The following is a 13,464-nucleotide window of genomic DNA, read 5'->3' as shown; positions in this document are numbered from 1 at the left end:
TGGTCGAGATATAAATCATCTATCCAAAGCAAAAAATGGATGTTGGGGAATCAATTACAGTGTTCAGTACTACAAGCTTTCAGTAGAGTTTTTGTTCTTGTTTACTATAGCCAACTCTGAATTATTCATAGAAATTTAGAACCAGAATAGCATGTCAGACCAGGTAGCAATAATGAACAGAAAATACACTGCTTGCTGCTTAATTTCTTTACCCAGCAAATATTTTGTCAGAATTGGCAACAAACACTGTGGTAAATTGACCAGTTCTGCCCTTTGGCTAGACATTCTCATTTTATGCAGTTTATTTTTAGCAGCGTTTTGAGATTTAATTCGCATGCCATACAATTCAGCCATTTAAAGTGTACAACTCAGTGGATTTTAGTATATTCACAGTCATGACACCATACCAGATGTCATGGTATTTGTTTGTTTTTTAAGTCTAGATTAATGGAAATGCAGTTTGGAATGAAGTGACCTAAGAGCTGACACTGAGCAGGAAAAAAAGCAGGAAAAGGGAGTCTCAATGAGTCACACATACATAAACAATTCTTCACAAAGAAGATTGAACTGTGCAAGATTTAAAAGGTAAGAGGAGACTGAATTGACAGCAGATGATGATAATGATGATGATGATGGCGATGATGATGATAAACTCACTAGCCAAGAAACTGGGTTCACCTCTTGGGTGTCAAACCAAAGAGTGAGAGAAGGAAGGATTACTTGCAGTAAGTAAGAATACTGGGGATCTTTCCCAAAGCAGAGTCTCCCCAAACTTCCCCCAACCCAGAAATTGGGGAAGCTTTAAGCCAAGGGTTCATGCACACTCATGAAGGGGCTGGAGCAGAGGAGAATTCAGCATAGAACTGGGGCCAAGGTCCAGAGTCCAAGCTTTAGGTGATTGAAGTCACACCATTAACATCACTTTTCCATCCTCCAATGGGTGCGGTCCTTCATTCCTGCAGAGCTCAAAGACTGTATCAGATTGTTATGTAAATCTCTTGAGGAGGAGCTAGGACTCTGCATTTTATCACTAAAATATTGTTTCTTGGCTGCTTTTCCTTTATTCCTGCACTCCCTCAGTTCCCTTAAGATTATTAATTACTGAGACCCGTTCAAGGGCAAGCACTGTGGTCACAAAATGGCTTAGACCAAAAATAGCTTCTCTTACGTCAAGAAAGCCATGCCCGGTTCTCTTTCTCCTGGGACCCCCTATGCTATCTGCTTACAATATTGTTAAAACTTGGTGGTGCCAACGTGATCACAATGACTTTGAGCCTGAGAACTCCAACTAAGTCAGCCGATCAGTTCTTGTGCTGAAATTTGGCTTCCTTACCAGCTGCTGTGTGTTAACAGCCTTCCCAATGAATAGCTACAAAAACCAGTTGTTCTGGTTTCTCCAGGAGTTGGAGACAGAGAGACTTCTGTGAGTAAATCTTTTTTGCCCATTCATCTGAAGGAAATGTTTGTATTCAGAGCTCTTAGCTGATTGTAATCCTGGGTGCCCTTCATGACCAAAATCCAGGAGGTTTAAAGATTGTTGACCCCCTACCCCGGGGTTCCCTGTAAGTGGGTTTGTCCCCCAGAAGCAGAATGAAACTATGAGGACCACCCTAAGAACTGCCTGTTTCCTCACCCAGCATGGCCCAACTCTCTCCCTGTGTTAGCAGAGCTTGGCCACTGATAGGTATCTGAACAGCAGCAGTCCTCAAGTTCAACTGGCTTATTGATTTACATTTGAAATAGCTGTCTCAGTGCTAATGATTATCTCATTACATCCCCTTTGTGAATGTAAAAGACCCACAATGAAGGGCACAGAGAAAAAGTCTGATAGTAATCGGATGACTCAGAGCTGATTCCTTCCCTGATTCCTTCCGTGGAAACCAGGCTTCATTATTCCTGAGTTATTAACATATTGCTTATTATGTTTTATACCTAAGAACCTGGCACCAGCAGGTTTCTGCAGACCCCTTGTTGTAGTTACAGGTGGGAAGAGGAAAACTCCAACTAGGTTCAGTAGTTTTAAGCTGCACAGCTAGCCTATTAAATAATGTGTATGTTACACAAATATGTAAAACAGCAATTCTACTTTATTAACAAAAATAATTATTGTCTTTAATTTTTTCTTTTCAAAAAATTGGGGTAAAAGATACCTAACAAAATTTACCATTTTAACCACTTTTAATTGTGCAATTCAGTGACATTAAGTACATCCACATTGTTCTGCAACCATTAATCCATCTCCAGACCTTTTTCATCATCCTTAACAGAAACTTTGTAAACAATAACTCCCTTTCCCCCAGCCCCTGGTAACCTCTATTTTATTTTTTCTCTCTATTAATTTGCCTGTGCTATGTACCTCATATGTGGAATCACACAGTATTTGTCCTTCTGTGTCTGGCTAATTTCACTTAGCATATTTTCAAGGTTCATCCATATCGTATCAGAATCTCATTCCTTTGTAAGGCTGAATAATATTCCACTGTGGGTTTATACCACATTTTGTTTATCCATTCATCTGTTGGTGGACACTTGGTGGTTTCCACCTTTTGACTACTGTGAAGCATGCTGCTATGAACATTGGTATGCAAGTATCTTTGAATCCTGACGTTTGACTCTTTGGGGTATATACCCAGAAGTAGAATTGCTGAATGATGTGGTTATTATCTTTCATATAACTTCACAATGTATTTATCTTTAATGTCACAACAGCCCTGAAAGTCTGCTTGTTCTATCTTCATGTCAAAGGGAGAAAATGGAAGCTTGGAAAAATTGAATGACTGAGTCTCTGTCCTCCCTGTATTTGCCTAAAAGCAGGATATAAATTTGTAAATGTGTTCCCACCCAATCCACCACCAGAAGGACAGCGGTTAATCACTGGAGAACCTTGTCTGCACATAACAAACCTGCCAAAAACTAGCCCTTCTTTACCCTTAGTTCCCCATATATTTCCCTTCCCACCACAATTTACTCCCCCTGGAAGCTCCAAGTCCTTTTACTTTATCTTGTCACTTCTCTAAAGATGTACTGTTCTTTTGTTAAGATGCTGCTCAAGCCTGAGTTCTTACCACCTCTTTAAGTTACTCATTGCTGATTGCTCCTGTGTGCATGCCTGATGCGTGTGCTAATGTACATATTTGTTTTTCTTTTGTCAGTTTTCCTTTGGTCAGTTTCATTGACAGGGCCCTAGCCAGAGAACCTAAGATGGGTAAGAAGAGAAAAGATTTTTTTTCCTCCCTTATATTATCAAATAGCAGTCAATTTGGACCCATCACAGAGTCTAGGATGACACTGATGGGTGAAGGTGGAGGTTGGAAGAAAATGAGAGATTCATCCTGTGAATTACAAAGCACCAGTTTCATCCTTTTAAATATGTAATTCCTCACTCTTGCAACTCTTGGAACAGAGTTCCCCTCCCTGGTACTCAAAGACTCTATTCTCAACATACATGGGTCAGTGGTTCTCAGGTTTTTATCACGTTGGATTTACCTACAGGCTTCTCAGGAATGCAGACTCATGCCCCCAAAGACAGTGGCATAAGATAGTTCATTCTTGGAATAGAAAGAATGTCAAGAAGGGAGTGGGGCAGGAGAAGGATGGGGTATAAATTTAAAAGGCCATCTATCAGAGCTCCCCACTTTTGCCCCATCGTCTACTCTCTGCACAAAAGCTGATGTTATCCTCAGTATTTCTCTGTTTAAAATGCTGTGTGAGATGATCCCATCTCCTGAGACAAATGTCGACATCTTTCTCATGGCCTGTAAGGCCCTGCATTGCCTAGCTTCCTGCCACCTTTCTGATCTTGCCTGATCTTGCCTGACCTTGCTCGTCCTTAAACCTGCCAAGAGTACAGCCACCTCAGGGCCTTTGCACTTGCTATTTCCTCCACTGGGAGGGCTTACACCTTTACCTCCTACAGATCTCAACCTAAGGGATGACTTAGAAAGGCCTTCTCCTGAGTATTTATAACCGCCTAACATATGACTTATTTTACATGTTTATTTGTTCATTGCCTGCTCTGTGAAAGTGGAGACTTTGCATTGTGTCCCAGTTGCAGTGATATAATAGAGCACTTCTTTGAAAAAACAGGGTAAATAATGTTTTTTAAATGACACACATACTTAAAACTTTATAAATGTGCAGTCATTTGCCAAGCTCTTGAGGCAGGACCAGACCTTTTCTTCTATGACAGTGTCAGTTGTTGGACCCCCTCTGCCTGATTTGTGCAGAAGGACCTTTACTGGAAGGCTCTGTGGTGGTTGCTGAATTGGGGGAGCCTGGATCCCCAGCTGGGCCTGGGAATGGCAGAGGACCAAGACCCAGAAAACGCCAAGGACAGCCACTTGCCTCTAGCACAGTCTGGTCAGCACACCAGCATCCCCCTCACCTCTTCTCAAGACTTGGAATCCAGAGATAGAGCCGCTCATTGGCCAAGTGCTCGTTACATCCCCAGCTGAAGTGGGCTGTGGACGGTGCTCTCTTGGGCCTGCTTCCCAGCAAGAAAAGGATTACTCACCCACCAAGGTGTTTCCCCAGGCAGAAATCGATGTGTTATTGCATAGAAAGGATGGATGTGGGATAGCCAAAAATAACAAACGCTAGCATGTGGACTCTGAACAACAGACACTCGTGACATGGACACAGCATGACAGATGCCAGGACACTTGTCCCCTGAGGCAAACTAGCAGATCACATTCTGATCTTTTTTGGTTTGTCATTCATTTAACAAATGTTGTTTTGCATATACCATTTTTAAGATTTAAATAGTATTAACATGCCATCTGTCATCCACTGAAATCACTCTTGCTGATTACAAACCTTGCAAATAATAATAAGCTATAGAGACTGACTTTTGATTCACCCTGTACAGGGCAAGGTATGAGGAACAAGGTAAATCACCCAGTCATTTGTATATAAATAAATCAGGTTATTATAACCATCCATAAAGAGAAGTGTTGAGAATCTGTAAGTTTAAGAAGAGCCAGGGGAGGAAAGTAGATAGAACTTAATAGAAGTCCAACTTGGAGTTAGATAGACTTGGGTCTGAATCTTTCCACAGCATTTAGCTGTATGACCTTTGTCAAGTTCCTTAACCTTTCTGAGCCTTTTCCCTTAAAGCTCTTAGCCTATTGCTTGTGCTCAGAAAGTGGTAATTGTAATATGTTAAGGAATATGACTGTGATGGTAACTCCTCTATATTATTACTTAAGTTAGCACAACAGAAAATGGATTTGAGTTGTTGCAAGACTGATTTAGGTTACATGTAAGAAAAGACTTCCTACTTGTTAGCATGCCCAAGTTAGAGAAAGAGCAGGACCTGGGTTTCCAGGGGGAACCAGCCAGGGCTACCTGGGGGGGTCCTTCAAAGATAGGGGCTGAAGGTAAGACCATTGGGGTGGCCTGGAAGGAAACCTTTGTCTGGTGGAAAATCTGAGTTTTATATAGGTGTTGGGCTGGGATCTATGTGGGCTTCAAGACCAACCCCCGCCTCCAACCTCATTTCTCCAACTTCATCTCCTGCCTCTCATCCCATCACAGGCTGCTCTCTACACTTCAGCCACTCTGACCTCCTTTCTGATTCTCCTACCCGCCAAGCTTTTTTCTTCCTCAAGTCTTGTATTCTTACTGCTCCTTCTGCCTGAACCTCACATGACTGGCTGCTTCTCATCATTCACGTTTCAGAGATGTTACTTCCTTCTCAGAGAGATTCCCAGTTGAAAATTGATACCCTCTCCTCCTCACTCTCTACCACATCACACTGACTTACAGTCAATCCTCATTATTTGCAGATTCTCTGTTTGCGAATTCGACTACTCGCTGGAATTTATTTGTAACCCTCAAATCAATACACGGAGCACTTCTGTGGTCATTCGCTGACATATACAGTGGCAAAAATGTCAGTCACCAGACATGTAAGTTCCACGCTGAGCTAGAGAAAAGCCATCTTATTTCTTCTTTCTATTCTCATATATTTTCAGCGAGGGTCCTCTTCGAGTCTCCTCGAGAGGAGACTGAGCACAAACTATCTGAATTGTCCCATATCTGTGTCTTCTGCTTTTCTTTCTTACTATTTTTATTTTTTATTTTTACTGGAGGTCCTGGGGATTGAACCCAGGACCTCCTGCGTGCTCAGCATGCACTCTACCTCTGAGCTATAGCCTCCCCCTGTGTCTTCTGTTGATTATTGCTCATCTGCATGCGTCGGGAGTGGAGGTGCTCTGAGAGTTGTGGCCTTGGCTTCCACATTCAGTGCGTAGCAGGCACTTAATAAGTATGTGTCCTATTAATGAAGGGATGAATGAAAAGATCGGGCTGTCAGCACTTGGGAGGGAGGGTCAAGAGCTGGGAGAGTCCATTGATGGATGACTACAGAAGAGATGAAGTTATGTGTGTCAGTGTAGGACTCATCCAGACATAGCCTTTTCTGTGTTGCTGACGTGGCCAGGGACGGATGCTTGTGAGCAGACTTCTGAGTGTTTACCGGACACCCAGAATGCAGTGTGGAGTAGGTGGGGCAATAGTTGTATCATAGAGCAGCCACGGAATAGGCTGTTTTTGTGAGTCAGATGCCTTACTTGGTGTTGTGCTTCCATATTCAATCCACGCAACTATGCCAGTGAGGATGGATTATCCCCTAACACAAGTGAAGTAACTGGGCCAGGATCCTGGAGCTACCCAACGGCGGAGCTGAAATTCCAACCCAGGCCAGTCTGACCCCAAACCAGGACCCCGGCTTCAGTCCTCTCTTTTTTGCCACCTGCATTTACCATGTCTACTGTCACTTACTTCACATTTTTTTCTTTAAACTGACAACCCTTTTAATCAAATTTATTTTCATAGGAGACTTTATTGGCTACAGTAAATAGAAAACGTGTCCCTTATCATGAAAAGAAAATAATTTTTTAATACACGCAAGTGAAATAAAATGTTCTTACATTTCGGCCAGCTACTGTTACCTGCTTGAAGTCCCACTTTCTCTTTGTTTGAAATGGAGGTTAGCAAGCTTGGAGATGTGTTCGAGACAGAGTAGAATTCCCCCTGTGAATGTCTTCTTTACCTAATCCAAGGGTAATTGAACGGAGAATAATTATCTCACTGTGTGACTCAATGTTATTTAATTCCCATGCCTCTTGATCACACATAATCTTCTCATGTTCCTCCTAAAATTAATTCCTGTCCCACCCCAGGCTTCGGGAAACCGCCGCTGACCTTTGCGGTCTTAGCCCTTGATGAGTTTCACTTCTGAAGAGCGTGAGGAGGCAAAGTTGGTGTTATGGAAAGTTGTAGAGGGAATTTAAAGAGCTAGAATTGCCAACTCCTTGAACTGACATCTGATCCAGTCCCTGAAAATAGTCCAAGGGAGCAGTAGCCCCAGACAATGAGTACCCTGCCGTGTTTGCTCTCTAGGGATGCATCCAAGTCATGATGCATGGCTTGAGAGTGTTGATAAGGGTCATCAGAGGACATCAGAATTCATACGGAGGGCACAGCAGGGCACTGGTGATTTTGAATGGCACCCAGTCCATAATAGGTGGACAGCCAATTTAGAATGTCTATGTAAAATTTCTATCTCCCGCTCTGAGACTTCCTGTGCAGACCTTTTGGAAAATCAGTCAATAATTTGATGTACAGAGAGGAAGTAAAGATACACCCAAATGAGCGAAAGCAGAAGGGGTGGGGGTGGTGTTGAGAGAAGCTGGAGAGTCTGTAGGATTTCCCGTGGAGTCTTAAGTGACAGGGTCTGATGTGAGAAGTGATACTGGAGGATAAGATGCATTTTTCTAAGACATACGAGACAGCCTGGGGTTTAAGTCAAGTGTGATCTTGTGACACCTCAGAATTGGTTGATAGCTTGGGTGGCTGAGGGGAGAGGTTGCTAGAGAGGCTTCGGGGAGAGAAGAGGGAGTGTGAGCGGTGAAAGCAGACACACTGTCTCCTGCTTCTCTCTCTCCCCTGCTCTTCACCTTTAGTCATGTTTACAATCAACGTGCCTGCAGTTAAAAGGGGAGACAAGGAGACCCAAGGGATCTCTATGTTCCATTGTAATTTAATTATTCAGCACATAATACTCATCACTTATTATATGCCAGTCACTGTGCTGGGCATTGGGCAGCCATAGACGACTAAGCCAAGTCCACGCTCCTAAGGGCTTCTTGGTTGTGGTAGAAACATGCTAATAATGACGAATAAGCGCACCTAGAATACAGTATAATTATGAAGAGCAGTCAGCTTTGGATTAAACACACCTGCCTGAGTTTGGTTCTGTTCAGCTGTGCAAGTTACTTTATTCTGTGCACCTCAACTTCCTTCCCTGTAAAATGGGCTTATTTGCAAGGCTTAAATGAACGAATCCAGGTAGAATTCTTGGCACAGAGCCTGGGACAGCAGAAGAGGTCCATAACTCAAAGCTAGTATTATTGATATTTTAATCAACAAAGTAAAAGGTGAAGTAGCCTAAAGGAGGGAACATATGGGTAGTTGGGGAGGCTTCCTGGAAGAGGTGGTGGTTTCTTAGTTGAGCTTTAAAGGCTGACTAGAAGTACTGCAGGGTGATGGCACAGCAAGCATGCGAATGCACACTCCTTTATTAGGAGGCAGCAAGAGCACAGAAAGCAGTGACCCAGCGACATGAAGTAGGTTGCTTAAACTGGTTCACATAACCTGCTATTTTTCATAATTACAGCTGTGTGGAAGCGTATCACTTCTTCTACTTCCCAGCTCCCAGTGTCTAAGCCGTGTTTGCAGATGTCAGTCTATAAGAGAATCACTCAGGGAATTAATGAAGAATGCAGTTGCCTGGGTTCACGTCCCAGTGATTCTGGCTCTGCAGTTCTGGTGTGGGGCCCAGGATTCTGCTTTTCAAATAAGCATCCTAAGTCACTCGGTTGCCAGTGGTCCAGCCCCCACACTTTGAGAAACCCTATCTAGAGTTCCAGCTCTCAATTTGATACTCAGCTAGATCGAAAATGTACACAGAGATGACACCCAAGTCCACGAGTGAAGATAAAGTGGAGTATAATTCAAAGTGGCTTTGACTATCTATTGAGAACCATCCTTTGAAGACCCACATACCAGGTCTAACTCTTAGCCCATTTTTCCATCAGCATTGGAAGTACTTGCTGTTTCTTAGTTCTATACTTGGCTTATACTAGGGGCCCATGATGTACCAAAACATGCGTATCTCTAAACCAGCACAGTCCACTAGAACTTTCTTCAGTGATGGTAATGTTCTGTATCTATACTGTGGCTATTGAGTATTTGAAAGGTGGCTAAACAGACTGAGGAATTGAAAATTTAAGTTAATTTAAATAGTGGGGGAGGGTATAGCTCAAGTGGTAGAGCACATGCTTAGCGTGCATGAGGCCCTGGGTTCAATCCCCAGTATCTCCTCCAAAAATAAATAAATAAATAGACCTAATTGCCACCCACTACAAAAAAAGTTTAAAAAAAATTTTTAATAGTCACATGTGGCTACGGCTCTGGACAGCTGGGTTCTAAACCCTGGGACCATGCTGAGCATAAAGGGTGCTCCTTCTGTGATGGGTCTGGGGACTGAGACGTCCTCGGGGACCAGCAGGTATATGTCCCTCCTCCTGGGCTCACCCTCTGGGTTCTGTGCTCTTTGAAGAGAGTGGAAGGCAGAAACACCTGCATTATTTAAATGGTGATTCTCTTTCTCTCTCTCTTTCTCTTTTTCTCTCATATATGGTTGGATTTACCAAGTTCAATACGTGTATAATATGACTCCACTGTGTAGCTCTTCAAAACATCCCCTCATGCCTCACAATCTGTTTTTTCTGTGACGTATACAAAATTTTAAAAGCCCACAGAATAGTAGAGAAACATTAGCAAATCATGTATCTGATGAGATTATATCCAGAGTAGATGAAGAACTCCTATAATTCAGCAGCAGCAACAACAAAAACAACCCGATTAAAAAATAGGCAAAGAAAAAAAAAATGAGCAAAGGACTTGAATAGAAATTTTTCGAAGAAGATAAACAAATGGCGAATGAGTGTATGAAAAGATGCTCAGTGTCACTGATCAATAGGGAAATGCCAATCAAAACCACAGTGAGAAACTACCTCACACCACGGCTACTATCAGACAAACAAACCAGAAAACCAGAAAGTAACAAATGTTGGTGAGCACGTGGAGAATTAGAACCCTTGTGCATTGCTGGTAGGAATGTGAAATGGCCTTGTTGCTATGGAAAATGGTGTGGTGATTGCTTAAAAATTAAACATAGAATTACCAAATGATCCAGTGATTCCCCTTCTAGGTGTGTATCCCAAAGAAGGGAAAGCAGGGTCTCAAATAGATACTGTATACGCATATTCATAGCAGCATTATTCACAGTAGCCAAATGGCAGAAGCAACCAAGTGTCAATTGATGGATAAACAAAACATATATATATATTACATACACAATGACGTACTATTCAGCCTTAAAAAGGAAGGAAATTTTGACACATACTCCAACATGGATGAATCTTAAAGACATTATGCTAAGGGGAACCAGTGACAAAAGGACAAATGTTTATGATTCCATATATATGAAGTCCTTAGATTAGCTGGGGGAGGGAGGGATGGGGAGTTAATGTTTCAGGAGGATAGAGTTTCAGTTTGAGTAGATGGAAAAGTTCTGAAGACAGATGGTGGTGACTGTTGCACAAGATGAAAAAATGAATGCCACTAAAACTATATACTTAAAAACAGTTAAAGTGGTAATACTTGTTATGTATATTTTACTATAATTAAAAAAAAACAAGGCAGAAAGATCTTACACTACCTCCCCACTTTCTCCTACCGGGTAGCTTACATACTACTCCAAAAGGAAAAATCCTGAGAGTGAGTCCTAGAGGGAAATATCTCTGAAGACAGCTTCTCCAAGGTGGGGGAGGGAAGCCCTGGGGGAAGGGTAGAGGAATCCTAGTCTAAGAGTTCCTGGGACTTGATGTCCAGGCAGCCCACCTCTCCTAGCCTCTGTCCTTGGTGGTCATGACTGATGTCCTTCCCAGGCAGGCAGTGTACATCACTGAAGCTGAAACTCCTTGAAAATAACACTGCTTAGAATGGTTGCTTCTAATAACTGTTGATGGACAGCTTCCTACATAAATAATGCAAATCTTGAAGTGCAGCTCCCACACAATGTAATAAATGCTCTGATGAATCAAATCATCCTTGTGGCAATAACCTCAATTGACACGATTATTATTCAGCTCTGTAAGTGAGGCTGAATATTTGATCCATTTGATGCATATGCCTACCTTCATTGGCTCCTAGGCTGTGCTCTGGCTTTCCTAGATTTTTTTTTTTAAGTCTTATCAGTTTCTTAGTGCTTATAGTAACTGTAAGGAGTATAATATGAACCACCCTACTTTTTACAAAAAGTATATCAGTATCTGTAAGAAAGAAAAATTTAGCTTAAACCGAGGAAGTAAAAATCTGCGTGGCTTTTCATCAGGCTGGAATAACAGAGGTAGACAAAGCCATTGTGAAGTGTCATAGCACCCCCCTTTCTTTGAGTAAATATTGCCTTTTTATGCATTGAGAAAATTTGTTCTATAAAATCAATGACAACTGGAAACTTTGGTGTTTAAAACTATGTCAGTAAGAACATCCCACTCTAAAGGTGAGGATCTAAGTAGCTTAGACTACTGAAACTGAGAGGCTGCCTCAATTTCCAACCCAGGCAGTGTCAGATAAGAGGTCTCTGAGCACAACAGGCTACGTCAATCATAACCGCGGTTTCCAGGACCCGGGTCCACTTTGCTGTCCAAACCTGATTTTGACCCCCTTACTCACAGCCCTGCTTTGCTCTGAGCCTGTCAAAACCCCGCTTCATTTAGATTTCACCCAAGCTCTACTCTTTTCCTAAATTCTATAATAATGCTGGGTTTTTTTCCCCTTTGGTGAGACACCCATGATTTCTCTGGTGTGTGGTCTCCCTTGCTGCAACAAGTCAATAACCCTGACTTTGGGACTACAGATTTGTCCTATGTAACCCTGGGCTGATTGGGCTGAGAGAATAAAAACCTCAATTGAAAAAAAAAAATTGGCCAATCAGGATTTAATTTGGGTGTGTGTGACCACATGTAAAGCAGTTCTTGCAGGGTCTCTTTAAGTTGTAGAATACTCCCTACTCTTCGTGCATTTTAAAAATTTCATTCATTCATTCATTCATTCATTTATTACTGAGGTTGAGTTGACATACAATATTATGTTAGTTTTGGGTCTACTACAGAGTGATTTTACATTTGTATACATGCTGGAATGACCACTACAATAAATCTAGTAATCATCTGCTTCCATGCAAAAGCTGTTACAATATCATTGACCCTATTCCCCGTGCTGTGTAGTGTATTATACCCTCGTGGCTTATTTAGTTTATAACTGGAAGTTTGGACTTCTTAATCCTCCTCACCTATTTCACCCAACCCCTCCTCCCCAACCCCTCAGGCAACCATCCATTTGTTCTCTGTATCTCTGAGTCTATTTCTGTTTGGGTCAGTTTGACCCAGAGCTTCACATTCCAGGAATTTATTTTGTAGAATTAAGGAAGCTGAATTCTATTTCGTAGAATTAAGGAAATGGCTGAGACCCATTTGCCTTTTTCATAACACACCTTTTATTGAATTCCAGGAGGCCACCAGCAAGACTGAGCCTCAAGGGGTAGTGATGTCTTCACGAGGTCCTAGTGGTCCAGGGTCTGGTGAGTTGGCTTTGTGTGTTATTGTCAAATCATTCAAAAACTGATTCAGTTATTTAAATCTTAAGAACATGATCTAGAAAGAAATGTAAGTTCATTTATGCACCTAGAGAAAATGTCACTGCTAAGATGACTGGAATCCTGGGCTGGCGTAATCAGCAAATTTCTGCTATACAGGAAAGTGTACATGGGCATCATAAAGAATTCACCTCTTTTTAGTTTGGCTTATTTCCCTTAGCAGAATATCCTCAAGGTTCATGCATGTTGTGGCAAGCATCAGAATGTTCTTTCTTTTTAATGCTGAATAATATTCCATTGTGTAGAAAGACCATATTTTACTTATCCATTTATCCATCAGTGGACATCTGGGTTGTTTCTACCTTTGGCTGTTGTGAATGAACATTTGGCTTTTGCTGTTAACATTGGTGTACAAACATCTGTTCGAGACTTTGCTTTCAATTCTTTTGTGTATATACTCAGAAATGGAGTTGCTGAGTCATGTAGTACTTCTGAGTTTAATCTTTGAGGAATCACCATACTTTTTTCCACAGTGGCTACACCATTTTACATTCCCACCAATAGTGCGTAAGGGTTTCAATTTCTCCACATCTTCATCAACACTTGTTTTCAGTCCTTTTTTTTTTTAATCATAGCCATCCTAATGGGTGTGAAGTGGTATCTCATTGCAGTTTTGATTGCATTTCTTTAATGATTAGTGATGTTGAACGTTTTTAAGTGCTTTTTGGCCATTTGTG

The 13,464-nt window shown here is 41.8% G+C and overlaps 1 protein-coding gene across 2 annotated transcripts in view; it reads left to right on the top strand.

The window, feature by feature from the left end:
• Positions 1 to 13,464, top strand: part of SNX29 (sorting nexin 29) — a 587,367-nt gene that overhangs the window by 43,889 nt on the left and 530,014 nt on the right. Inside the window, exons 4-6 of one of the 2 annotated variants that reach the window (XM_032460769.1) lie at positions 439 to 585; positions 5,787 to 5,909; positions 12,643 to 12,712. In XM_032460769.1, coding sequence (XP_032316660.1) covers positions 5,892 to 5,909; positions 12,643 to 12,712 — 88 coding nt within the window. In that variant the 5' untranslated portion in view covers positions 439 to 585; positions 5,787 to 5,891. The remainder of the gene's footprint in view (positions 1 to 438; positions 586 to 5,786; positions 5,910 to 12,642; positions 12,713 to 13,464) is intronic. The other variant, XM_006190981.3, reaches the window with a different exon arrangement.

This window comes from Camelus ferus, chromosome 18 (assembly GCF_009834535.1).
Source record: "Camelus ferus isolate YT-003-E chromosome 18, BCGSAC_Cfer_1.0, whole genome shotgun sequence".
Classification (NCBI taxonomy): Eukaryota; Metazoa; Chordata; class Mammalia; order Artiodactyla; family Camelidae; genus Camelus; species Camelus ferus.
This window is presented reverse-complemented; position numbering and strand designations above follow the sequence as displayed.